The sequence below is a fragment of the Aspergillus heteromorphus genome (genome assembly GCF_003184545.1).
Source record: "Aspergillus heteromorphus CBS 117.55 chromosome Unknown BO70scaffold_20, whole genome shotgun sequence".
Lineage (NCBI taxonomy): Eukaryota > Fungi > Ascomycota > Eurotiomycetes > Eurotiales > Aspergillaceae > Aspergillus > Aspergillus heteromorphus.
In genome coordinates, this window is record NW_020290425.1 from 301,770 (window position 1) to 326,376 (window position 24,607).

A 24,607-nucleotide genomic window follows, 5' to 3' on the forward strand; every position below is an offset into this window, starting at 1 on the left:
ATCCCCGAGAGAGTCTCCGGAGCCTTTACGACAACCAAACCCGACAGCCAAGTACGCGCCAACCTCCCTCCCCCTTTCTCCCTGACTTACATTCTCTGACCCGTCGCTGCAGAGAAATCCGTCAAGATGGTCAAGAAGAGGGCGAACAAGTAAGACCGAACCCTTTCCTATCCCACATATTTTTGCCTTAGCGAGAGCGAGAGAGAGAGACAATACCATCATCCATGCATGCCCACCTGAACACGACGCCGACGGGTCCGCCATACATCTGCCGCAGAAGGCTCGGCTACCGTGCAGTGTTGCGTCAGGAATGAATTGGGTTGGAAAATTATTATCATCGTCAGACCGTCGAAATAGCACCAAGCGAATATGATGAAACTCAACAAGCAAAAGATGTTCAAATACTAACCATATTCTACAGCGGTCGCAACAAGAACGGCCGCGGCCACGTCAAGCCCGTGCGCTGCTCCAACTGCGCTCGGTGCACTCCCAAGGACAAGGCCATCAAGAGATTCACCATCCGCAACATGGTTGAGTCCGCTGCCATCCGTACGTTCCACGACCCTCCATTGACATGAGTCATCCCGAATCCCGTCCGCGCGCTTGTCTGTCTGTTGTCCGATTCGCAAGAGCTGGAGTGTTGTACGTTGGTGTCGAGAATTTGAGCGAATCGAAAAGAAGAAAAAAAAAAACAAATGGTGTTGTCGACAAAGCGGGGGAAGGAATCGGCGGCGGCAGCGCAATGCACGAACGAGCGGGTTTCGACATGTCTTGAACAAAACCTATGAAACAACTCCGGACTGACTCGTGTGCCCTTCCACAGGTGATATCTCTGACGCCTCCGTCTTCACCGACTACGCCGTCCCCAAGATGTACCTGAAGCTGCAGTACTGCGTTTCCTGCGCCATCCACGGCAAGATCGTTCGGTACGACTTCCCACCCAACCCACCCACCACTCACCCATGATGCCATTCGAGTGCCCTCGAAATATCTTATACATATATACTGACCAATTCCCTCCAGTGTCCGTTCCCGGGAAGGTCGCCGCAACCGTGCTCCCCCTCCCCGTATCAGGTACAACAAGGACGGCAAGAAGCTGAGCCCCCCTCAGGCCGCCAAGGCTATGTAAGGAAGGAATAACCAAAAGACGAGAAAAAATGGAATTAGTTTAGGGGCCTTCAATGTTGCTTCTTATTTTTTCTTTTGTGTTATGAACAGAATTCTTTACACGGATCAAATGGAATGAATGGGTTTCAGTTTCGGGGTTGAAAAAATATCAAAAAAGGCTTCACTTTTAACTGGCTGCTCGTGTGGTGGCCAGGCGATGACGTATCTTATATAAAAAAAAAAACGAAGAACGAAATTCTAAGCATCGCATGTCCCGCGCTGAGGTAGACGCTCTACTCGGTTCTTTCTGCTGTCTCTGAGACGGCAGAGAAACGATGGCACGCTTGGCTTCACGCTTTGAGGTGTTGCTCTGCCCGGCCTGCCACGGCGGTCCCCGGGAGTTCGATTAGGATCATGAATGAAAAGTGAAAATGACACGATCCCATCACGAGTGTGCGGTCTCATGTATAGACTTAAATAAAACGTAGAGCTCGAAGCTGTCGGCCCCGCAATGGACATTTGGCTATGTGCTAACGTATTCTAGTTATATAGTATACTGGGGCTCGATCTACTAGTCAAGGGTACAGATAGCCCTTTTCAAAGTAGTTCCCATACATATCCACCATGCCGCTTCTTCCCTTCGGCGCTGCATTGCGGATAACCTTCACCTCTCCCTTCCAATGACCCTCTACAAAGTGAGCAATAGACAGGGGAGGTGCCGAGGACGCGGCCAACGTGGCCACGCTCGGCGACTGGCATGATGATATAGAAGAGGAGAGGCGAGAGGACGTCCGTCGCCCACTAGTCCTTCTCATCAATCCTTCGTACTCGATCTTTTTGGCGCGCCGGAATGACGCCAGTTCAGCCACAAGATCCATTTCCGGGATCTCGTCCCGCGGAATCCCCACGTCTTCGCCTATCCCCGACGCACCTGTACACCGGACGGCATGCGTCTGCGAGATGCATTGGCCCGGCTGCAGCCTATTTGGCGAAGCAGCGGTAATATCGGGCTGGGACGGTCCGGCTTGGCCAGGACCATCGTCATCCGGTATTAATGTCACCTTCTCGTTCAAAGCTGCCATAGGGAAATACTTTCCCGAATAATCATTGGGGATTCCGCACTCGTCTTCATCGAAAAAGCTGAAGTCGTCTACGGCGGCCGACCATAGATTTTCTACGTCTCGATCTCCTGTACTTGACTTGGCTGCCCCGGTTCGGTAGCCTGCAGGTTTCCATGCTGTCAATCTTTTGGATCTGACCGTTGGTGTGATCTCCAGCACTAAGCGGCGCAGAGCAAATAGAGACCTGGCACGTTCTTGCTCAGCTCTGGCTCGATCCTGGCCGGGTGGAAGTGTATAGTCGGATCCTGCCTGGAGTGTTGCCAGTAACGCTTCGTTCGAGCAGGCGGTTATGAACCGCATTAGCGACTTCAAGATCGGGGAATTCGCGGATATATGGGAAGGCACATCAGTCAGAACTAATGTTTCCAAGTGCGGAATATGAGAAGGATGCAGGTATGAAAAGTTTCCCGCCTTGCCATCACGCCGAGGGAATCCCTTTGGCCGCTTGGCAAGCAACTCTTGGATCTTCTGGGATCGAGAATCGTCAACTGATATGGGAGAGGAGCACTGGGGGATCGAGCCCGCTGTATCCCATGTAGTATTAGGGATGCTGGAGATGCTCGAAATCGAAACATGACGAGGCAAATGCGATGAGGTAGCACCGTAGGGACTTTTCTGCCCGCCGTCTTCACTGACTTGAACTGTCTCGACTACTTCGGGAGCGAAAACAGAGCCTCGTCGTCGCTCAGGTAGCGGCTCGTCTTCATAGACAGTAAGCTTTCGGCCATTCCCAACAGACCAGGATTGCGGGACTGGTGAGCCAGGAAGCTCGAAAATCGCTGCTTCGTTTGCAGGTACTTCATGAATCTGATTTGTTGCATCTAACTCCGCTTCTCGGGATACCTCATTCTCGTTCCCGACTGGAAGCTCGGGCAGCAACGCATCTAGCACTGTATCCCCCCGTAAAGGTCCATCAGCCGTGCAGAGGGCATGATGTGCTCGAAGATATGTAAGATTTTCTTTCGCAGCAGAACCCAGAATAGGTATCAGCTTCTCGGCGCCCGGAAACTCCTGAGAATTGCCCTGAGGCGAGGCTAAAGGATGTTGTTGTCTACTGATAGACTCGACAGTATCAACCGTCCCAACATCAAGGGCATGAAGCAGCGATGAGGCTAAAAGACTTGCGGCCCCTTCTACTGAGATTGGGTTGTCCGCGATGTAGAGGTGTGTTATGCCTACCTGCGGCAGGTCCTCGACCCAAGCGCGGCCTGTCAACTGTTGCGTCAATGCCTTCATTACCTGTTCATCCAGGACAGGGCTACTGAAGAACTTCGGGTCGGGAAACAGCGGTCTTGATTGTGATTGTGGTGAGTTCGTGAGAGGCTCAACCGTTCCCCTCTGCGGGCCATGCATTGAAGTTGAATCCCCCAGCGGTAAGAACGACGCTTGCAACAAGGACCGTATAGACATGTCAGTAAGCAAGTTATTGCGCAAATCTAGGAAGCGGACTCTACGTCCAATCGCATTGGCTAGAAATTCCGCATCGCTGTCTTTCAAGCCGATGCCCCGGAGTTTCAACACCTGAAGGTGCTCCAATTGCGACAGCGCGGACAGGACCATGCGATCCCTCGCAGGGGTGGTGTACGACAGATCAAGGTAAATTAAGTCAGGGAATCGTAGTAACGTCTCCGCGATCCCTTGAGACGTCGTGTTGGGCTCACTATCGGCCAGTAATAGACGGACATTATATGTCTGGGAAGTTGATTCACTCCCCCCAGGTCCGCTGGTGGTTTTCAAGGCGGTCATGGAATTGTGGTCAAAAAACGGCAGCTTGGAGACCACCAGAGATTGGAGGCCAGGTAGAGATTCCAGAATCTCCCTCAGCCATTCGGGCCTTGGGCCCCCATAGATCTCGGAGAGGGCAGGAGGTAGATGCAGCGTATGAGTTAGCATCCGCACCTCGAGACGAGCATATTTTAGTGTTCGCCTGAACCTAGTCAAAGCGACTAGTGGCAGAAGCCATCGTCAGCACCGACCATTCAAGTCAAGAGATTGGAGCACGAAGGCCAGCATTACCATAAACCGCATCGTTCTCGGTTCCAAAGTGCGAGGCCGGGTCCCCCCACAAAACCGGCATGAATAGCCGGTGCCATCTCCGACACACCAAGGCAGCGGCACATAAGTCGCTGGATGGGATGTATTGAGGTATAATCGACCAAGCGTCTCGGGTGGTAGCTGTTTGGTACGATGGAGGTATAGTATCCGTCATCTTCGTCACAGTGGTTTGGGGTGCAATAGTCCCCATGTCAGTTCAGCTTATGAGTTCCGTTTCATTCCCGTGGGGGCGGTCAGGTCCGGAATCAACATGTCACGGAGCATACAAGGAGAAGGGAGAGGAGAAAAAAGAGGGGGAGGGGGGCATCTATCTGGGTGTTTGTTCTCATAGAGCCAAGAGAAAAGGGGCCCCCAAATGAGCTGTCGGGCGAGGGGCACTGCCACGGGGTGCGATGGGGCGCCGGACGACACGATGGATCAGTAGACCAAAATGATCTCATAGCTTATCTGTGTGGCAGTGGATAAGGATGACCCGAATCGAGCTGCAGCTTACCCAGAGAGAGATGAGTGGGAAGAAACAAACCCCTCAGACTACCGGGTTGATGATGATTGCAGGAAGAAGAAGAAGAAGATGGCATCTCCAGTCAAGTCAGCCTTGAAGATACCAAACTTACGGTACGGCTGTTTCTGACGTCATCCCCCGCCCGTCAGCAAAACAGAACCAGAACCAGAACCATACAAGTCGGAGAAACAAAACCACTTGGATTTCCTCACGGCGCGTGCGCTTGCTATCCTCTTCTCATCTCCCTCTCCGCCTCCCTTCCGTTCCCTCCCTGCTCCCTGGGCCAAGATGGATCCCTGGCAGCGGAGCATCCGCAGGATGCATCAGGTCGGGGAATTCCTGGATCTTGACCCCGAAAAGTCCAACATGGTAGCCGATTTCGTTTCCCTGATCGAGGCGATGCGGGAGGGCCTCACTCATATCGACGATGAATCCTATATACCCGATTCGCAAATCAATCTGCTTTTTCTCACCAAGCTCAAGGCGCGCCCCGAGTGGAATGGCTGGGCCACAGCCATGCTGCGAGATAATCGGATCAACACCTCCAATCCGGCCGAACAGATAACTTTCCAAGAGCTAGCCGACCTGGCCATTGAGCAAGAGAAGAATCGTCAGCGACCAGGGAGGTCTGCATGGGGCCCTTCCAGAGCAGACTTCTCACCTCCGCATACGATCCCGCATACTACCGCTCCGGAGGAGCCTCGTACTCTCACGCAAGACGAGATCAACGCATTCGTCGTTCAGCAGATGAGCCAGGATAGGAAGCTAGATAATCGCCGCGCACGGGGACACGCCAAAAGACCGAGTCAGGAGGAAATCAATGACTACGTGGTTGAGCAAATGCGCCGTGAATACGAACGCACCACGAGGGATCGGAGTTACAGTCAACCTATGCCAAGTCAGCCCCTCCAACGACCGGTGCAGATGCGCTGCACATTCTGTGGGGACAAGCATCACCAGCTGCAGAATTGCTGGCGTCGATGGAGGGTTGCTGTTGAAGCTCCGCATGGCGACTATCTTCCGAAGCGCGTCGAGTACAGGAGTGAAATTCCGGGTCAGCCGCCCACTTATCACAGCGGTTTCACGCTTTACTGAGCGTCCGATTATGGCCTTCTCCTTTCCTTTTTCATTTTTTTCTGTGATGCCACCTTGGGCCGTATCCGTGATTGCAATCTGGGCATAAGCATGGCGTTGGGGGTTTTTAGCATTCTGATTCTTCATTTGACAAATGTGATCAAATTTTGGCTTGTATTGAAGCGTGACGAGCATACTCTCCTCATGAAGCACCCCATACTGTAAATGCATCGCCATCCTTATATTTCTTAGATCGCCACTTAAAGAAGCGATGGTCACTATTTTTGGATTTTCAATATCAAGGTCAAGCCGCCGGCCGGTGATAGGCAAGAGTCGGAATTCCCAGATGCAGGGTTCCTGGGCCTTGGAATGCTGGCTCTGCCATGGAAGAAGACGAGGAGCAGTTTGGCCGTGCTTCATGTAAAGACATGCTTTGCAAGCGCATCTGGATAGCTACGCATGTATCTGCCCATGCACAAAGAGTGCCTGCCAGACCTTCAGCAAGAGAAAACGGGTGATCAGGCAGCCGATATATGTTGGCCGAATTATAATAAGGGGGTGTCTCCCGCGCTTGCAACATGAACGAGAGCGCCTTTGACAGGAAAAAGTCACCGGTAAGCCCATGTTCGATTGACCGCGGATCCGTAGTCTGTGTTCGCTCCATGTAATTGCGTTTAGCAACTTGCATCTCTTTGTCGTCATATTGGAAGCTGTCATGGAGAAGCAACAGTGGCCATGCATTCCCGGTAATGCCATGACATACTCCTCCACCTTTAGAAAGTAGCCCTTCTTCCCACACTCGCTCGCTGGCCAGTCGAATCGCTAGATCCCACTCGGGCTGCCAGTAGTCGGACGTCAGAGGGCTGTTTCTCCTAGCGCAGGCCATGAGAGCCAGCATGCCTGGACTACCATGACATATCTGGACTAGAGGAGAAGAGCGGCGGGATGAAGGACCACGGTCTGGGATGGACGTTGGTAGATGGCCGTTATGAGCAATGCAGATCTTACAGAGATCTGTGATGGTTTCCGCTATCAGGGGCAGGTAGTTGCGCGAAGCGCTATCGTTTAGTTCTCCCGGATCGCAAGCAAGGAGGGACGCAATTATGCCGCCTATAAATTATTTTTAGTAGAGAATTTGAGATGAGGGTCTCGTTGTGTAGAGCTAAACGTACACGCTCCATGTACCCTGGTTGAGACGGTTAGAATCAACAGACTTGCCTTGCAGAACGAGGTTCCAAAGAGCACTCACGCTCCTATATAGTAACGATCATCATCCCAGTGCCACATCAATGGCAGCGCATTTTTTTCTCCGTGTTTCTTGGTGTAGTCCTTCCGGCCTTCAAGCCCTCCGGTGATAATTGCATCTATGAGCTTCGGAACGTAGTCAAAAATGGGCGCCAACAGTTCTCTAGCCTGTTCGTCGTATTCATGAGCTCTGACACTTAGTACAGCCCACAACAGCCCAGCTCGTCCATTCAGGACTTCATCGGTACCCATCATCCGATCACCGTGAGGCAGGAGGTGACTATTTGTAAGGGCCACTTGTACAACATTTCGAAGACATTCAATATCAACTTCCGAGATGGATCCACCGGACTGCGCTGCTGCAAGGAGGCGCATGAATGGACCCACTAGCACGCTGTGAGAGCCAAAAGGAGATACTCTTTCTGGTAAAAGCGGCACATCCGGTCCGTGTGACAGGATACGTTCATTTGCAAGGTTGCGAAAGTCAAGGGGAAGTCCGACATCGCTGTTGCTCAAGGTTTTGACCTGATGGTCCAGTCGAAGAAAGGCAAGAGCAATTCCTGGGAAACACAAAGGGATTAAGATTTCTGCCAGGAATGTGCGACAGACTCTCACGGATGGCAAAACCTACCCGGGAATCCAACATACAGGCCTGTGTTGTATGTCTTTCCCCAGTCTTTCTGGGGACGACAACCCTCCTGTAGTAACCCAGCCCCATGGTTGACAGCAATCTGTAGCTCCTTGAGGGTCTTCTCCAAGGATTCTTTGGTTATGCTCACGGGAGAGAGGTTGTTTTGATAGAACTGGGGCAGATCCGCAGCTGCCATGGTTTGATTGATGGGTGGAAGGAAAGTCAATAATGAATGTGATCAGGGGACGGAGCAAATGCCGTATCATAAATATCCTTTATTCATATATAGGTCAAGCTGCAAGGCTCATTACATGCTGTGGAGTAATACCTTTGTCGAAACTGCCATGCAGTCATGGGGGGAGGTTAAGGCAGAGAGTGTGCGGAGTAAAGTCGAATGTAAAGTGCAGAGGTGACATCACCTGCAACTTAACCTCTCTTCCTCTCCCTCTCCCTCTCCCTCTCGTTTGGTACCAGGTCAGAACATGTCATCTCTGTGCTTGATTTGTCCAGCGTGACTGTGAGAGCCATTTCCCCATGTTTGACTTGTCAAGACAATGGCCAGCCAGGGTGTTGACTGGGACTCAGAGACCGACTGGCGCAAAGAGGTGGTTGCAAAATCCGGGCGGTGTTGATGGGAGCGCAACACCTTCAAAGAAGAATGACTGGAAAGTTGGCAGGATCGGCAGCCTATGCACGCCTTTATAGCCTGGATGATCCTCCTTCGCTATGTTCGCTTCCAGAGGCCTGGTTCAGCTCAGCCCGCCCTTGCTCCTCCCGGGTATACACCCCTAGTCTGTTTCACCATCGTGGCTTGCGGGAAGTCGAGGACGCAGTGACTTTGAAGCCATTAGATTGATGTTTCCAGTCTATTCTTAGTTTGGCGACAATTGATGCTCCGTCGTCACCTGAGGCATAGTAATCCATCATTTGAGGACTTCTCATACCCCGCTAGTCGCATCCAATGCTGGCTGGCAGATGCCTCCTGATTTGTATATGGATCTTCTCCCGCTCTGTCATTTGTCATAATCTTTCCTTTATTTACTAGCAAATATTTTGATCTTTTTCTTTTTCTGGGTTCTATCAGGTAAACCCGTAAAAGAAGGGACTAGTCATACTCGATATATCACAGCTACAGAAATTTTTTTTTTTTTTTTTAAAAAAAAAATTGGTTTGAATCATCGGTGGTTTTAACTCCTCGGATGATCTTCTAGATCCCTCTCGGAAATATAGAATAGTACTAGCTACACTGTGTCTATAGTTGAGGGTTTGACTACATGTTGAACATTATACTTCCACAATACATAAAAGAAACCAAACCAATCAATGGAATCAAAACAAGCGATACTGCATATAAGAATGACCACGGATTAATTATTGCATTGACCGGTTTTACAAGGTCAGCACATAATGGTGTTGCATGTACCCCCCACCACAGGTATAGGACATCATTAAAAAATTTCCATAAATAGCGTATTTAAACTCCTGACTGGATATTCCTAGTAACATATTAAAGTGTACCTTTCTTCCGGAGAAGCTATAACCCCTCGCACACATCATCGATCTATGGGAGTTGGTGGGGGTGGAATGACGAGCGACGTGGATTTCGGACCACCACAACATTACTGGAGCAGTATCGCCATGAAAATTCACAACAACCGCAGTACCAAAACAATATTAATTTCGAGAAAATGGGGTTTAACTTATAAAATAACACAACATTGTATACTTACACTCGCCCAGGAGGCTCGGGGAGCAGCAGGTAGGGCTGCGGGGCGCGGCATGATTGGTCACCGCCTCCGCGCTGGTGGGAGTTTCGATCCCAAAGCAGCTCGGGGAAATTTTGGTCGAGAGCGATATTGAACCCCCCGACCAGCTGGGACATTCAGGGCCACGATCTCATCTCTCTCTTACCCCGTGTCCCTTGGATCACTCACCCTACCTCCCTCCCCGCCGTCTTCCCCCGAAATCATCCCACCAAGATGGCCTTCGCCGGCCAAACACCCACGATCATCGTGCTCAAGGAGGGTCCGTCATCCCCGCCCGCATTGGATTGCGTCTGTGTGTTTCCGCTGAGCATTGCTGACCTTGAACCCGTGTTTGTTGTGGTTTAGGCACCGATACCTCTCAGGGCAAGGGCCAGATCATCTCCAACATCAATGCCTGTGTCGCCGTGCAGTCCACGATCAAGAGCACACTCGGTCCTTATGGAGGGGATCTCTTGCTGGTGGACGGCAACGGCAAGCAGACCATCACCAACGATGGCGCCACAGTCATGAAGGTGCGTCCCGTCCCCATCGATTTCAGACTCGGTTATCTATTACTACACGTTTTTCGTATACCCCCGCGGATGTGCTGATCGGATCCCCCTCTCACTAGCTGCTGGATATCGTGCACCCCGCCGCCCGCATTCTCACGGACATTGCCCGCTCCCAAGACGCCGAAGTGGGCGATGGAACAACGTCGGTCGTCGTCCTGGCCGGTGAAATACTTAAGGAAGTCCGGGAACTGGTCGAGCAGGGTGTCAGTTCACAGACCATCATCAAGGGTCTGCGGAGGGGCAGTGCCATGGCCGTCAACAAGGTCAAGGAGATCGCCGTCGACATCATCGAGGCTGGCGGAAGCGAGGAGAAGAAGGTTGAGACGCTACGACGGTTGGCCGCAACCGCGATGAACAGCAAGCTTATCAAGCGGAATTCGGACTTCTTCACCAAGAGTAAGGGGCTCCTCGCTGCCTGCCGTGGGGCGTGGCCGTGGACACGAATGCTGACTGGATGCTCTAGTGGTGGTGGACGCCGTGCTGTCGCTCGACCAGGACGACCTCAACGAGAAGCTGATCGGTATGAAGCGTGTGACCGGTGGTGGTCTCCAGGATTCCCTCTTCGTGAACGGTGTCGCCTTCAAGAAGACTTTCTCCTACGCCGGTTTTGAACAGCAGCCCAAGTACTTTAAGGACCCAAAGATCGTGTGCCTGAACGTCGAACTGGAGCTGAAGAGCGAGAAGGACAACGCCGAAGTGCGGGTTGAACAGGTGTCGGAGTACCAGGCCATCGTCGATGCCGAGTGGCAGATCATCTACAACAAGCTCGAGGCTATCCACAAGACTGGTGCCAAGGTGGTTCTCAGCAAGCTGCCCATTGGTGACTTGGCTACGCAGTACGTTCTATTGCGAATCTGACTACTGGCGGGCTTCATGCTTACGTCTGTTTCTCTACCTCTAGATACTTTGCGGACCGCGACATCTTCTGCGCGGGTCGCGTTGCCTCCGACGATATGGACCGGGTGTGCCAGGCGACCGGCGCTGCCACGCAGTCGACCTGCAGCGACATCCAGGAGCGCCACCTGGGTACTTGCGGCATCTTCGAGGAGCGCCAGATCGGTGGTGAACGTTTCAACCTCTTCTCCGAGTGCCCGGCAGCCAAGACCTGCACGCTCGTCCTGCGTGGTGGTGCGGAGCAGTTTATCGCCGAAGTCGAGCGCAGTCTGCACGACGCCATCATGATCGTCAAGCGCGCCCTCCGCCACACGACCATCGTCGCGGGTGGTGGTGCGACCGAGATGGAGCTGTCGAGCTTCATGCACGGCTTCGCGGACCGCAACGTGCCGCACAAGCAGCAGGCGGTTGTCAAGGCGTTCGCCAAGGCGCTGGAGGTGATCCCCCGGCAGCTGTGCGACAACGCGGGCTTCGACGCGACGGACATCCTGAACCGCCTGCGGGTGGAGCACCGCAAGGGCAACACCTGGGCGGGTGTGGACTTCGACCACGAGGGCGTCCGGGACAACATGGTCGCCTTTGTGTGGGAGCCCAGCCTGGTGAAGGTGAATGCCATCCAGGCCGCCGTGGAGGCCGCCTGCCTGATTCTGAGTGTGGACGAGACCATCAGTAAGTAGCCTACCACCTACCCCTCTAGTTCCCTTGAGGATCAGTAGACTGACGCGGGGGTCTTCCCCTTTCCCCCCACAGAGAACGAAGAGTCGGCCCAAGGTCAGGCACCGACACGAGGCCTGCCGCCGGGTGCTGCCCAGCGTGCCCTTGGAGGCCGCGGGCGTGGCATGCCTCGCCGCGGACGGTAGACAAGGAAGACCCAGGATAGGCCGGGTGGCCGATGGACATGATGGTTGAAGGCAAAAGCAAATGATCGGTAGAAAACCCTTGTCTGTGTGTCACTGTGCATAATCATAATTGGTGGTAGTCTCCTGCTACTAGTAGTATCTATCTACTCCATAGGGATTGATTGACACTTGAGGATTTTCTGCACTAAATCTGTCTCCATATACTCCGTACTATCGTACACTATACGCTATAAGGCTGGTCGCAAAAAGGAGACATGCATCTTGCATAGTACGTACGGAGTAGTCAAGGAAAAGGGAGCACGAGTGGAGGCTGAGGGGAGATTATTGAGCAGGGATCGGGCAGGCCGAAGGGCCGAAGCGACGATTTGGTCAGTTGCCGACGAATTACTGGAATTAATTAATTGGGGGTTCTGCCGCGCCGGACCCAATCGGCGCCGCCTTCTCCACTGCCATCGGCGCTGCGCCTTTTCCTGCTGAGCTCAAGTCGTCTCCTCATCCAGCATCATCATCTCACCTCCTGCGGCTTCGTTGCCTCCCTCTTATTTGTCTGTTGCCTCCCTCACGCGCACAATCCTCGTCTTCTTTCTCTCTTGTGTCCCTTCCCCCCTCTTCTCTCTTCTCTGTTCGATCATGTCCTACTATCCACCTTACTCGGGCCCGCCCGGGTATCCCCCGCAGCAGCAGTATTCCTATCCTCCCCAGCAAGGCTACGGCTCCCCGCCGCCATATCAGCAGCAACAGCAGCAGCAGTGAGATCTCCTTGCATGATCTTTTTTTTTTTTTTTTTTTAATTGTCGCCGCGATCCGATTCTCTCGATTCTCTCGATTCTCTTCTCTCGCCGACAAACATACAGTCTCCGGAGTCGTGCTGACGCCGTCTCGCAGACAGATGAACCCTCATCATCAGCACCAGCATCACTCCTCCTCCTACGGAGGTGGTGGTGGTGGCTATCCCGGCCAGGCCTATCGCCAGCACCAGCCCCCCAGCAACCCCTACCCCTACAGCCAGCCCTCTCCGCAGCAATACCAAGGATCGCAACCTCCTCCGAATGGCTATAATGTATGTTTCGCACGATGCATCTCGTTTCTGCAACCCTATGAAGTGGCCAGTGGTTGACGTCGCATTTCCCAGAGCGGTTATCCCCCCAGCAGCCAAGCTCCTATGTATGGAGCCCGGCCAGGTATGTCCGATGCGACTTCCGACCCGAGAATGTCGCGCAACTGACACATCGCAGGGAGCGGCAACGCCTATCCGAACTCCTACGGCCAGGGCAACCAGGGCGGTCCGGCCCCGCCGCCCAGCCAGCCGGTCGCCTTTGGTCAAGGTGCGCCGCAGGGCTACAGCTTTCAATACTCGCGCTGCACGGGCAAGAGAAGGGCCTTGCTGATCGGCATCAACTACTTCAACCAGAAGGGCCAGCTCCGGGGATGTATCAATGATGTCAAGAACATGACCACCTACCTGAACCAGAACTTTGGCTACGCCCGCGAAGACATGGTCATTCTCACGGATGACCAACAAAACCCCATGAGCCAACCCACCAAGGTGAACATCCTCCGGGCCATGCACTGGCTGGTCAAGGACGCGCAGCCGAATGATTCCCTGTTCTTCCACTATTCTGGTAAGCTCCAATCCTCTGTTCCGCCCTTGGACCGGGTTGACGACTGTAGGTCACGGTGGGCAGACGCCCGATCTGGACGGCGACGAAGATGACGGATACGATGAGGTGATCTACCCGGTCGACTTCCGGCAAGCGGGACACATTGTCGACGACGAGATGCATCGGATCATGGTCAAGCCATTGCAGCCGGGCGTGCGGCTGACGGCGATCTTCGACTCCTGCCACTCGGGCTCAGCCCTCGACCTGCCCTACGTCTACTCGACCCAGGGTATCCTCAAGGAACCCAACCTCGCCAAGGAGGCGGGCCAGGGCCTGCTGGGTGTGGTGTCGGCATATGCGCGCGGCGACATGAGTAGCATGATGTCGACGGCGGTCGGGTTCCTGAAAAAGGCGACCAAGGGCGACGAGGCGTACGAGCGCACGATCCAGACCAAGACCAGCCCGGCCGACGTGATCATGTGGTCCGGCAGCAAAGACGACCAGACCAGCCAGGACGCGCAGATTCAGGGCCAGGCCACGGGCGCGATGTCGTGGGCGTTCATCAACGCGCTGCGCCGGAACCCCCAGCAAAGCTACGTGCAACTGCTGAACAGCATCCGCGAAGAGCTAGCCACCAAGTATACGCAAAAACCGCAGCTGAGCTGCAGTCATCCCCTGGGTAAGCCGTCGCCTGTCGATTCGTGATTGGGAGTAGTGGTTCTGACGGATGTTTAGATACAAATTTGCTTTATGTGATGTAAATAGTTGCTTGGGACTTGCGGGATAAGCCTTGGGATGGGAAAAGGATTCCACCATAATAATTTTCTTTCTGCACTCTTCTAGCTGAACATGATTTTTGTGACCGTCCGTTTGATGCCGAGTATGATCCGTTACGTTTGCATTGGTGCCGTTGAGGAGTCGACTGGTTTTGTTCTCGGGGGGAGAGACTGGGAATAATCACTGGATGGTACCTTCTCATCAATGTATCATTAGAATCATGCCTATGTCCACGAGATGCTCATAACTTTTCCAACCCAAACCCAACCCAAACCCAAAGCGCAATACGCAACACTTAACACGCAACATATAGTCCTACCACCGCTTAGGGGCATCCACCACCGTGCGGGAGAAGGAAGCACTGAACGTTTCCTTGTCCTTTTTCTTCTGCGCGGCAATGATCCCCGTGCGATCCGTCACCGGCGTAGCATTGATGATACTATCAAAGGCCTCATCCTCACTGCCCTCGGCCGAACCGGACTCGGCATCCGAATCCTCCAGCGGGTGCTGCGCCGCGGACTCCTCCGGACGCGCGATCTTCCCTGGCTGCGGCTTATCCGAAGCATCTGGGTTCTGAAACACCTTGGAATTCAGGATCTTCGCCCGAATAGCAGCCATCTGCGCCTCATCCTCCGAGTCATCCGAAATAGCAAACGGATCTTTATCCTCCTCCTCCTCTTCTTCCTCCGCTTCCCCACCCTCCTCCTCATCGCCATCCTCCTCGGAATCCGACTCAGCCCGCCGATTCGTATTCCCCACGGTCCAGATATCGTCTGCGCCGCCCGCAGCCCGACTATCCTCATACTCGCGCTCGATCTTGGCTAGCCATTCCTCCTCTGCGCGCTTGACGTCCTCCTCGGTAGCGCAGGCGGCGTAGCGCTTGAACAGCTTGGCGTTGATCTCCATGAAGGCCTCGCCGTAGCGGAAGTGCTTGAGGACTTCCCGTGCCCAGTCTTCGTGGCCGCAGATGCAGAAACAGGCCGCCAGGGCCTCGACGCAGTTGAGTCGCCACGGTTTGCCGTAGTTGACTGTGTTGGCGGCGATCAGGTAGGGCACTGTTCAGAGACAGATTATCAATCAGTATGTCGGACATGAAGAGAAGGGAGGTTTTCCGGGGAGGGGAGAGTAGAGTCAAGACGTACAAAGCCGTTCATGCTTTCCTCCGATGCGCGACCAGGGAACTTCCTTGACGCGGGCCCAGGAGCATTCCACCACGGCGGCACCGAATTGTTCGAGAAGGCCTGTGTCGGCGGGGGAGATGATGGTCTTTGCGTTGGGTCTGGAGGATTGTGTCTGTTAGTGAGTGTTACTTGAAAGAAAAAAAAAATGTGTAGAGCGTAGGTAGAAGGTCGCACGTACGAGACAATCACTCCGGGGAAGCGCTGTCCGATGGCCAGCTCGCGCATCAGCCCAAATTGCATCAGGCGCTTGCCGGAGCAGCGCTTGGGGTCGCAGTGGCCCAGGTCCCAGCAGGCCGCCTTGAAGGGGGGTCTGGAGGGGGCGCTGGATTGTTCGGCGTCGGGGTCACCATCGGCATCACGGCGGGCAGGTCGCGGGCGGGGGTTGGCGGAGAATTTCTTGCCGCCGCGGGAGAAGTTGTCTTTTTTGTGGCGGACCATGGTGGGTGGATGTGAGGGTTGTGTGTAGGGAGAAGGGAAAAATGATGATGATGATGATGATGATGAGGCGGGCGCGGCAGTGGCCGACAGACAGACACACGTGGAAGGGGAACTAAAGCCAGCCAGCCGGACTCGGCCACCTTCAGCGAACCTCCCCTCATTACTACTTCTCTCCGCCCTCCGCCCTCCTCCTTACCTCCCTGGCGTGCTGATCTCCCCTGTCGGGTCTGCTCGTTTCCTTGCCTGTTTTCTTTCCCTCGTATTCTTCTTCATCGCCGTCACCCTGGAGGCCGCCTCAGCACGTATGGCAGCGAGGGACCGCTTCGGTGGTGCCTACGCTGACCTGGGCTTAACACCGCTGCAACGGGCCATTCGTACGTCACATCCCCCCCACGTCTCCATCCACGCATCTACGCATCTCCAGAGATCCTTATCAGTCCCTCCCAGGCAATGCATGCGATCTCTCGCACTACGAACCCAACCTCGCCCTCAATCTCGAAGTGGCCGATCTGATCAACTCCAAGAAAGGCAATGCGTATGTGTCGTCGCGCGCTTCCCGTCTACCTCTCTCATGCGCCATCCAGCTAACCATCCCAACCCCCCCCACCCTGATAGACCCCGCGAAGCTGCCTTCGAAATCGTCCATCTTATCAACTCGCGGAATCAGAATGTAGCTTTACTGGCATTGGCGGTAGGCATTATCCTCATCACCCGACTGGAAGGCAGGATGCGGGGCTGACGTGACCGTTCCCTCTCCCACCCCCCAGCTCCTCGACATCTGCGTCAAGAACTGCGGATACCCGTTCCACCTCCAGATCAGTACCAAGGAATTCCTGAATGAGTTGGTGCGGCGGTTCCCCGAACGGCCGGCGCTGCGGCCGTCGCGGGTGCAGCACCGGATCTTGGAGTCCATCGAGGAGTGGAGGCAGACGATCTGCCAGACATCGAGGTACAAGGAGGATCTGGGATTCATCCGCGACATGCACCGGCTATTACTCTACAAGGGCTACGTGTTCCCGGAGATTCGACACGAGGATGCGGCGGTGCTGAATCCGAGCGATGTGGGTGTTCTTTTTGGCTTCGGCGGGAGATAACAATGGGCTGACCGGTGCTAGAACCTGCGTTCGGCGGAGGAGATGGAGGAGGAAGATAAGGAGGCGCAGTCGGCGAAGCTGCAGGAGCTGATTCGCAGAGGAACTCCCGCGGATCTGCAGGAGGCTAATCGACTGATGAAGGTGATGGCGGGCTACGATAACAGACACAAGACGGACTACCGGGCGAAGGCCGCGGAGGAGGTCGCCAAGGTACAGCAGAAGGCGAAGATCTTGGAGGAGATGCTCCAGAGTCACCAGCCGGGCGACCGGGTCGCAGAGGGGGATGTGTTTGAGGTAGGTGTGGGCGCAGGCGCGTCGGGGACTGGGCTGACGGTTGTGATGTTTAGGAACTGGCGGGTGCGCTCCAGAGTGCTCACCCAAAGATCCAGCGGATGTGCGAGGAGGAGGGGGATGATCCGGAGGCTGTTCACAAACTGCTGGAGATCAACGACAGCATACACCGCACGATCGAACGCTACCGGCTCGTCAAGAAGGGCGACTGGCAGGCTGCCGCACAGATCCCCAAGGGCACGCTGGGCACGACGACGGGAGTTTCGAAGAACGCGAACAACCAGCTGTCGCTAATCGACTTTGACCCGGAGCCGGCTCCCAGTGCGAATGGCAATGGCAACGGCGCCGCGGCCGCGACGGGGGGCAGCGCGTTGGAGAACGATCTCCTGGGGCTGTCAATAGACGAGCCTGTCCCGGCGCAGGGCGGGATCTCGTTAGGACCAGGTAGGGTGCTTCCTTTTGCGCTTGCGCATGGATTCCATGACATGGCTGACGTTTGTCTAGCGGTTGCGACATCGTCTGCTACGCCACCGATGCCCCAGGCGCCGGCTGGCTTCAAGCCCAACTATGATATCCTTTCCTCACTGGGCAGCACATCCCGATCACCCTCGCAGTCGTCCACCCCGGTCCCCCACGCACGACCCCAGAGCATAGCTACCACCAACATCACGACTACGGCGACTCCGCCACCCCCTGCCGTCGACCCGTTTGCGTCCCTGGTCTCCGCCAGTCCCCGGCACGCGAGCCCCGTGCCATCCGGGTCCCTGCTCGATCTGGCAGGAAGCGGGCCCGTGCAACCGGTTGGCGGCGGAAAGTCGGCAGATGAGGACGAATGGAATTTCGCATCGTCGCTGCCGGAGAGCAACCTGCTTCCGAGCAGCAACCGAGTCGTGGTGCTGAGTTCGGCACTGCGGATTGAATTTGTGGCGCGCCGACCCCCGCAGCAACCGCAGCAGATCCATGTCGTGGCCTTGTTTTCGAACGGAACGAGCCAGCCGTTGCAGGAGCTACACTTCCAAGTGGCTGTCGAGAAGGTAAGTTTTGGATCCCCCTGAGCATGGCACGCGCAAAGCTAAACGCGAACCGGAACAGGCATACACGCTGCAACTCCGCCCGCAATCCGGGCGGGAGATCGCACCCCTGCAGACGAACGGGGTGCAGCAGGAGATGCTGGTGGACGGGGTAGCCGGGGGCAAGGGCAACTCGATCAAGATCCGGTTCCGGGTGTCATACCGGGTGGGCAGCGAGCGCAAGGAAGAACAAGGCATGGTGCCGCCGTTGGGGATTGCCTGAGAGGCCGGCAGGAATGGGTTTCTAAATTGGACAGGGTTCGGGGGATTTCCACCACCTGCCAAGTATCAACAGGGGGGGGGGGGAGGGGTGAGATGCAATTTCCACTAGCTAGCCTGCATAGTTTTTCTTTTACCCTGTCGAGGAGAGAGATATTTTTTTTTCTATTTCGTGTATACCAGAGCCGCCGCTGCCGTCATGGCCGATGGAGTGGAAGTTTGCATTGAGTTGAGCCGAGCAGAGTTGAGTAGGGTTGAGCAAAATCCGTGATCTTCCACCACCGTAGGAGGTAAGAGTGCACAAGCAAAGTAAACAACCCTCACTGTCACCATCATCATCAAACCCTAACCTAGTATCTACACCACAGCAGCAGCAACACCAACACCAACACCAGCGCCAACATCACCAAGAAACAACCCCACCACTACGTACACTACTATATCCTCCCCCCCATCCATGCAAACCAAACCATATCATACTCCACCTGGCTCCCCCCGAGAAACCAAACAACCCAACAAACCAATTGTCTCTTCCCATGTCATCACCCATCCCCCATCCCCCATCCCCCTAAACGACAACCACCACCACCATCACCAGGCGCCCAGGCCCTGACCCTAGTTAGCCACGAAACCTTCTCCCACTTATTCCAGGGGCACACAGCCTGACACGCGCAGAACTGGAGACTACTGGCGCATGGCCCACAGCCTTGGTTTCCATCCCTGAGACGATCATAATAATGGCATAAGCATACAAAGGGGGGGTCGTCAACAAGGGCTGACGGTAGAAGTTCGGTTAAGCGGGAAAGGATATACGGCCACGGGGTGGGTGGGTTGACAGGTTGGCAGGCTGGCAGGTACAAAGTACTACACTAGGCCCTAGGTACTACACTAGGTACCGAAGCTACCAGGCAAGTACAGACACCGCACTACCACTAGTAGCAGTCCGGAAGAGCAAGCAAGAAAGAGTGCGTCTGTTAGACTGTTCCTGGGTAAGTGGCGCTGGGTGGTGGCGACAACCCCAAGGGGGGAGGACTGAGGAGGACCGTGGACGAAGGCTTGAGGTAATTACGGAGGATATACAGTTTAGTTATTCTGATTGTAGAGTTGATTGACGGGTGTTTACAGGGTACCAGTAGTAGATTTGGACCGATTGATTGATTGAATCTTTTCCCAGCAGTCAGAGTGATTGGGATGTCGTGGGGAAAGTTCAAGGTAAGATTGGATCTGATTTTGAGGGTTTGTGTTTTATGAGCTTATATCTAGGAGTTTAGGTGGTGGTCGTTGATACTCGGTGATAACAACAATGGGACGGACGGGTGGACGGGAGGATGGATGGATGGATGGAATGACAGGCAGTCAGGCTTACTGGGATAGGTAGTTGGTTACGGGGACATCGCTGGTATCTTCTTTCTGTCGCCCTGCCACGTACCTTGCCCTAGTACTACTAGTTTAGTAGTACCTTTACACTCGGACCGACTAGTACACGTGAGCATCCGATATGCTGGAAGGAATACTCCGTAGGAAGGGTTAATCTAGACGAGAGAAGAGAGAAGAGAGAAGAGAGAAGCGAGAAGCGAGAAGTGAGAAGCGAGAGGAAGCGAGAGAGTTACCCAGTTGGGTAGGTTCCAGGCGGATTGGACCGTGGCAAAGGTTGGTTCCACTCTGCAGGGAGGGCCTTGCTGGTCATGGCGGTGTTGCATACAGCAGATCACTGGCAAGAGGCAGGCAATCTCAGATGGAGGGGAAGATCGGCGACCCGATCTGGGGACTGGGCGACAGATACGAGAACGCCCGGATTACGCACGGGCAACCCGGCCGTCTGTCACCCTGCCCCCTTTGGGCTGCGATCGGCGCGGTGGGCCAATCCTGGTCGGCGAGGGGTCGGCGAGGGGTTGGCGGGGCCGTTCTGGCGGTACTACTTTACTTACTGCCAGACTGCCAGACTGGTGCCATGAAGGTGGTAAGTACTTGAAGTACTGTATAGTAAGTTTGATGGCTGATGCAGGGGCATCTCCGTCAGTAATCCTGTATCGATCGTATTCCTCGGGGCAGAACCGAATCACATGATCGTGCAGACACCAGATCCTGCAGTGGACATTTCTTCAGACCTCGGGGGAAATCTCCTCCCACTACCACTACCACCACCACCAGATGAGTAGAAGGAGTGGTAGGTAGTAGTGGTGGTATCCGACTGCTACTACTACTACCACCACCACCACCACTCCATCCTTCCCACTCATTCTGAATTCCGCTTTTCCATGGGTTCCCAGACCCGGATTCTGTGCCAGAGAGAGAACCTTACCTGTTGGCCCGTCCCATGGATGCGCGCCGGTCTGACTTTGGATCGAGCCTCGTTTGTTACCTTGTATCGAGGACCCAGACCTCCCCCCTCCCCCCGTTATCCTGGCCTGTCCTCGGGTCCTGGGATTCTCGTCTAGACCCCCCGACCTGCCCTGCTTGGCCTGCTGAGGTGAGCTGCGGTGACCTGACAGCAGCTACCAGGCCAAAGTTCTCTGTCCGATCCACTCACTCACTCCCTCCACTCCACTTGCACCCTGCTCTCCTGCTCTCTGTCAGTCAGAGTGGGATAAATCATTCACTACTTAATTTCACCCTCTCCCCCATACCGTCCCTCTCTTGTTCCCACACACACACACATACACACACACGCGCCCCCCCCCCCCCCCCCCCTCCGGCGAGGTGCACTGTTCCCCGGCCTCCCGCTCCCCAGATCAAGCCTATTTACTCCACCTGTTCCCCTCCCACCTCCCTCCCCTCGGCATCTCGTCACTGTGAAGTTGTGTACAAACACATCCCTCTCATGATGGCCTCCCCCATCGTCGAAATCGACATCTCCCCCAGCCCGCGCACAAAGGAGGAAAACCAGGAACGGTAGGCCCCTCCGTCGCCTCCCGGACAAGGTTCAACGTGCTGACCACCACAGGGCGTTCATTGCTGCCTCCAGACGCAAAGACCGCAGTCTCGATGCCCGCGTCGAGTCCGCCAACCGGGCTTCCAGCCTGCACAAACAGCGCACCGGCAAGGCCCTCCTCATCAATCGGGACATCGTCGAACGAGAGGCCATGTACGAGGAGGTCGACGACCGCTATCAGGAAAAGATCAACCGCATCATGCACGCACAGAGCCTGCAGATGAACAATGATTTCAACCGCAACCTGATGGCGGTCCTTCACGCCAGCCGCCCCAGCGCCCTGCACCAGCGTCGGGCTACCAACGCCCATTTGAACCCGCGGGCGTCTGCCAACGGCATTCGCAAGATGAGCCTGGACCTGACCGGCCTGCGCGCCTCCATGTCCGAGGGCATGCACACCGGGCCGATGACCAGCCCGCTGGAGGTGCAGCAGAGCCCCTACGTGCTGTCCCCCACATACCACGGCAGCTCCCAGTCGCCGTCGTATCCTAACGTCGTTCCCGCCTCGTCGGGCCACCTGCCATCCTACCTCACGCAGACCGCCGGGGGACCCACTTGGCCGACCCAGATGGGCGGCGGGCCGTCCGTGCAATCGCCCTGGACGGCAGGGTTCGTGTCGCCGGCGCAGCAGGGCCCGAATGGGCTGGGAGATTTATCCGCCATGCCGGTCCGCCAATTCCGGGACCGCATGGGGTCGGCGCCGGTGATTCCCATGCGCACCGTGCCCTCGCCGTCCATGGCGACGCCCGCGGGGACCAACCCTACCAGCACTGCAACGGTGACGCCCAGCACGCCGGCGACCCGACCGGCCAGCAGCATGTTCCAGCACGCGCGTGTCCGGTCGGAGCCCACTCCAGGGTCGCGGACCCAGAGCCTGGCGAACCTGTCGCAGATGCACTCGCTGGGGGGGCTGCCGATGGAGGCGATGGAGCCCATCCCGACACCGGACCTGTGTCCCACGCCCAGCACGCCGCAGTCGCCCACGTCGATGGGCCAGACGGGGGGCCTCTGGGGGCTGCAGCTGCACAAGGACGAGGGGCTGGGATACCCGCCGGAGCACCACCTGGACCCGGAGTACGAGGATTTCAGCCATTACGCGATTGGGCTGGGCAGCGAGGGTCCACTGGTGGAGTCGGACATGGCGACCTTTGATGATTATTTAACGATGGAGGAATTTACCGTCAGCGTATAGTAGCCTAAAGGTTTTCTGTTCTTTTTTTTTTCATTCATTCTTTTTCTTTTTTCTCATTTTGCTTTTAAATTCTGATTGTGTTATTTATTGTATGATTGGCTACCCGGGGGGGTCTGGCTGTATGTACGAGGGGAGAAATACCCGAGGCGGCGTTGACTGTTGACTGTTGCTTGATGATTGATTGATTCTGGTTGCTTACATTTCTTCTCACCGGACTCACTATTATTACTATTACCATCACTATTAGCTTCTTCCTTCTGCCCTTCTCCAATACAGCCTCAGCCTGTAGGTAGTAGTCAGTGGTAGCAAGGTAAGTTGCAACCCCTCAGGGCAAACCAGGGCAAACAAAGTGGATCCTCCCGACCAGAATAAGTTCAGAGAGTACCGTAACTACGGTCTGCCTTACCTACCTGAGGTAGGTATCTTGAATGGAGACTGGAGTCTGGAGTACGGACGACAGACAAGACATGCGAGGTTACATTCCCTGCCCTTTCCCTTGCCGCATGCAGCGAGCACCACCACCACACCACCACTACCACCAATGAAGGACCTGAGAGAGACAAGAATAGACAGGGCAGCGCCGAGATTTTCGCGCTGCATCATGATGGGATAATGGAATGTGCGTCTGGGCGCTGGGATTTATCTATACTCTTCGTATGGGAACTAACTAGCTTACGGATGGATGTTCGGGGAGGAGGGTCTTGGCAGGCATTGTGCATAGTTACTCCGTAGCTATCGTATGTATCGTATCTATAGGTGGTGAGTGACTTTGTCAGGAAGTAAGTATCCGTCAGTGCGCCTGGGTTAGTTGTCCTCCGTATACTTAAGTATTGGAATGGAAAGGAAATAAAAAGAAAAGAAAAGAAAGGCAGGATTATATCCCCGCGCCAATGACATCCTCCCTATAACCCCGAAAGTAAAATACTTAAGGTATCCGTAAGTCTAACCGAGCGTAGATCCTTACCTACTACCTACCTACCTAACCACCCCTATCGAGAAATAACGAGTCCTAACTAATCTAATCAAATCCAAATCAAATCACAACCCAGGGAGATAATCTGACCAAGTTCCACTTTACCCCAAAACTACTTTAAACTCCAGCCTAGAGCCCCTTCCAACGGCCGCGCCAAAGCCTCCGCGGGAAGGTTCAGCGGTCGTTCGAATGGAAACGGGGGGAAGTGGTGATTGAGTTGGGGTGCCTCGGGTTGGAGCTTGAGGGGGGGGGGTTGAGGCGGGGGTGGTTTCATGGGACGGACGGGGTTGAGGTTGAGGTTGAGGGGGTTTTTTTTTTCCCACCCCCTTTCTAGTCGTGGGGATTGTTAGGTGGATGTGGAGTTATTAAGGTACGTGGTGAGTTGGTAGTAGGTAGGTAGTAGGTAGTAGGTAGTAGGTAGGTATCTATCCAGAGAGCGGGAGGTACCTCCTGTGCCTCTCTATCTAGTGAAAGGGAAAAGAGGGAGTACCTATCTCTCTACTATGATACTGTCTCCTATCTAGACCACCCCCGGCCATCCTCTCTGCTTCTACAATTCTACTAGCTTGTGTGGATCCCGGATCCATCTCCGGATTCGATTGCGGATTTAATTGTGATTTTGGGTTGGGGGGGGGGTCGGTTGGTGGATCATGAACCAGATGAAGTATGTCAAGTGGAGGGGATCTGCAGTGCAGTCCATGCAGCCAGTCAGAACTTATCTAGCATCTGGGATGAACGGCAGAAGTGGATGCAGGAACTGACTGCTGGCTTAGTCGGTGGGGACGGACGGATCGGGTTAGAGTGGGACAGGGTTGGGTGGAGAGAGTGGCTTTGGCTTATTCAAGGTTGGAGGTGCCATGGGTTGCTGAACTTGTAGGTATGTCCTTGGTAGTTATCGAGTTGGCAGGACAGAGATATCATATCTTGAGAGCTAAGCAAAGGATGCACGCAGTTCGTCATGCAAACAACATCAGGCAGCAGGTCTTATTGACGTAGGCAACCTCAGGCATCCATCCCGGTGCCAGACAACAAC

The 24,607-nt window shown here is 54.8% G+C and overlaps 9 protein-coding genes across 9 annotated transcripts; 7 read left to right on the forward strand and 2 right to left on the reverse strand.

Annotated features, from left to right (window-relative positions):
- The first annotated feature begins 112 nt into the window (after nt 1–112).
- Nucleotides 113–1,263, forward strand: BO70DRAFT_363826 (40S ribosomal protein eS26). The gene is made up of 4 exons (XM_025543659.1): nt 113–149; nt 422–549; nt 824–926; nt 1,024–1,263. Exons 1-4 carry the CDS (start codon nt 127–129, stop codon nt 1,127–1,129), a joined length of 360 nt encoding a protein of 119 aa, XP_025397610.1. The 5' UTR covers nt 113–126; the 3' UTR covers nt 1,130–1,263.
- A 419-nt stretch (nt 1,264–1,682) lies between these two features.
- BO70DRAFT_430734 (leucine rich repeat domain protein) lies at nt 1,683–4,555 on the reverse strand (the record flags this gene model as incomplete). The annotated part of the gene is made up of 2 exons (XM_025548181.1): nt 4,245–4,555; nt 1,683–4,174 (listed from the first exon to the last, which is right to left on the reverse strand). Exons 1-2 carry the CDS (start codon nt 4,471–4,473, stop codon nt 1,683–1,685), a joined length of 2,721 nt encoding a protein of 906 aa, XP_025397611.1. The 5' UTR covers nt 4,474–4,555.
- A 231-nt stretch (nt 4,556–4,786) lies between these two features.
- On the forward strand, nt 4,787–6,306 carry BO70DRAFT_363827 (uncharacterized protein). The gene has a single exon (XM_025543660.1). It carries the CDS (start codon nt 5,074–5,076, stop codon nt 5,878–5,880), a length of 807 nt encoding a protein of 268 aa, XP_025397612.1. The 5' UTR covers nt 4,787–5,073; the 3' UTR covers nt 5,881–6,306.
- Nucleotides 5,850–8,148, reverse strand: BO70DRAFT_92857 (lanthionine synthetase C family protein). Its single transcript, XM_025548850.1, has 4 exons — nt 7,736–8,148; nt 7,109–7,664; nt 7,032–7,045; nt 5,850–6,969 (listed from the first exon to the last, which is right to left on the reverse strand). The coding sequence occupies exons 1-4, from the start codon at nt 7,929–7,931 to the stop codon at nt 6,164–6,166; spliced, it is 1,572 nt and encodes a 523-aa protein (XP_025397613.1). The 5' UTR covers nt 7,932–8,148; the 3' UTR covers nt 5,850–6,163.
- A 1,425-nt stretch (nt 8,149–9,573) lies between these two features.
- On the forward strand, nt 9,574–11,986 carry BO70DRAFT_363829 (chaperonin-containing T-complex subunit CCT7). Its single transcript, XM_025543661.1, has 6 exons — nt 9,574–9,760; nt 9,847–10,013; nt 10,112–10,448; nt 10,516–10,888; nt 10,954–11,615; nt 11,697–11,986. The coding sequence occupies exons 1-6, from the start codon at nt 9,715–9,717 to the stop codon at nt 11,804–11,806; spliced, it is 1,695 nt and encodes a 564-aa protein (XP_025397614.1). The 5' UTR covers nt 9,574–9,714; the 3' UTR covers nt 11,807–11,986.
- A 287-nt stretch (nt 11,987–12,273) lies between these two features.
- On the forward strand, nt 12,274–14,441 carry BO70DRAFT_363830 (caspase family protein). The gene is made up of 6 exons (XM_025543662.1): nt 12,274–12,555; nt 12,692–12,866; nt 12,939–12,987; nt 13,042–13,428; nt 13,478–14,086; nt 14,143–14,441. The coding sequence occupies exons 1-6, from the start codon at nt 12,437–12,439 to the stop codon at nt 14,166–14,168; spliced, it is 1,365 nt and encodes a 454-aa protein (XP_025397615.1). The 5' UTR covers nt 12,274–12,436; the 3' UTR covers nt 14,169–14,441.
- Nucleotides 14,019–15,174, forward strand: BO70DRAFT_92935 (uncharacterized protein). The gene is made up of 2 exons (XM_025548851.1): nt 14,019–14,037; nt 14,092–15,174. Exon 2 carries the CDS (start codon nt 14,422–14,424, stop codon nt 15,007–15,009), a length of 588 nt encoding a protein of 195 aa, XP_025397616.1. The 5' UTR covers nt 14,019–14,037; nt 14,092–14,421; the 3' UTR covers nt 15,010–15,174.
- A 627-nt stretch (nt 15,175–15,801) lies between these two features.
- BO70DRAFT_388583 (VHS domain protein) lies at nt 15,802–18,548 on the forward strand (the record flags this gene model as incomplete). The annotated part of the gene is made up of 9 exons (XM_025545993.1): nt 15,802–15,808; nt 16,115–16,177; nt 16,251–16,338; nt 16,419–16,494; nt 16,571–16,864; nt 16,919–17,191; nt 17,245–17,632; nt 17,693–18,222; nt 18,281–18,548. 9 exons carry the CDS (start codon nt 15,802–15,804, stop codon nt 18,479–18,481), a joined length of 1,920 nt encoding a protein of 639 aa, XP_025397617.1. The 3' UTR covers nt 18,482–18,548.
- Nucleotides 18,549–21,170: 2,622 nt separating this feature from the next.
- BO70DRAFT_318432 (uncharacterized protein) lies at nt 21,171–22,837 on the forward strand. Its single transcript, XM_025540415.1, has 2 exons — nt 21,171–21,369; nt 21,422–22,837. The coding sequence occupies exons 1-2, from the start codon at nt 21,299–21,301 to the stop codon at nt 22,599–22,601; spliced, it is 1,251 nt and encodes a 416-aa protein (XP_025397618.1). The 5' UTR covers nt 21,171–21,298; the 3' UTR covers nt 22,602–22,837.
- The last annotated feature ends 1,770 nt before the right edge of the window (nt 22,838–24,607 follow it).

Excerpts from the sequence above, each read along its gene's own strand:
- BO70DRAFT_363826 (XM_025543659.1), top strand. The coding sequence starts at position 127 with ATGGTCAAGAAGAGGGCGAACAA. Across the intron at positions 150-421 it reads GTCAAGAAGAGGGCGAACAA|CGGTCGCAACAAGAACGGCC; the intron begins GTAAGACCGAAC and ends CATATTCTACAG. Across the intron at positions 550-823 it reads GGTTGAGTCCGCTGCCATCC|GTGATATCTCTGACGCCTCC; the intron begins GTACGTTCCACG and ends GCCCTTCCACAG.
- BO70DRAFT_363827 (XM_025543660.1), top strand. The coding sequence starts at position 5,074 with ATGGATCCCTGGCAGCGGAGCATCCGCAGGATGCATCAGGTCGGGGAA.
- BO70DRAFT_92857 (XM_025548850.1), bottom strand. The coding sequence starts at position 7,931 with ATGGCAGCTGCGGATCTGCCCCAGTTCTATCAAAACAACCTCTCTCCC. Across the intron at positions 7,665-7,735 it reads CCTGTATGTTGGATTCCCGG|GAATTGCTCTTGCCTTTCTT; the intron begins GTAGGTTTTGCC and ends TGTGTTTCCCAG.
- BO70DRAFT_363829 (XM_025543661.1), top strand. The coding sequence starts at position 9,715 with ATGGCCTTCGCCGGCCAAACACCCACGATCATCGTGCTCAAGGAGG. Across the intron at positions 9,761-9,846 it reads GATCATCGTGCTCAAGGAGG|GCACCGATACCTCTCAGGGC; the intron begins GTCCGTCATCCC and ends GTTGTGGTTTAG. Across the intron at positions 10,889-10,953 it reads ATTGGTGACTTGGCTACGCA|ATACTTTGCGGACCGCGACA; the intron begins GTACGTTCTATT and ends CTCTACCTCTAG.
- BO70DRAFT_363830 (XM_025543662.1), top strand. The coding sequence starts at position 12,437 with ATGTCCTACTATCCACCTTACTCGGGCCCGCCCGGGTATCCCCCGCAG. Across the intron at positions 13,429-13,477 it reads CCTGTTCTTCCACTATTCTG|GTCACGGTGGGCAGACGCCC; the intron begins GTAAGCTCCAAT and ends TGACGACTGTAG. Across the intron at positions 14,087-14,142 it reads GAGCTGCAGTCATCCCCTGG|ATACAAATTTGCTTTATGTG; the intron begins GTAAGCCGTCGC and ends ACGGATGTTTAG.
- BO70DRAFT_92935 (XM_025548851.1), top strand. The coding sequence starts at position 14,422 with ATGCTCATAACTTTTCCAACCCAAACCCAACCCAAACCCAAAGCGCAA.
- BO70DRAFT_318432 (XM_025540415.1), top strand. The coding sequence starts at position 21,299 with ATGATGGCCTCCCCCATCGTCGAAATCGACATCTCCCCCAGCCCGCGC. Across the intron at positions 21,370-21,421 it reads AAGGAGGAAAACCAGGAACG|GGCGTTCATTGCTGCCTCCA; the intron begins GTAGGCCCCTCC and ends TGACCACCACAG.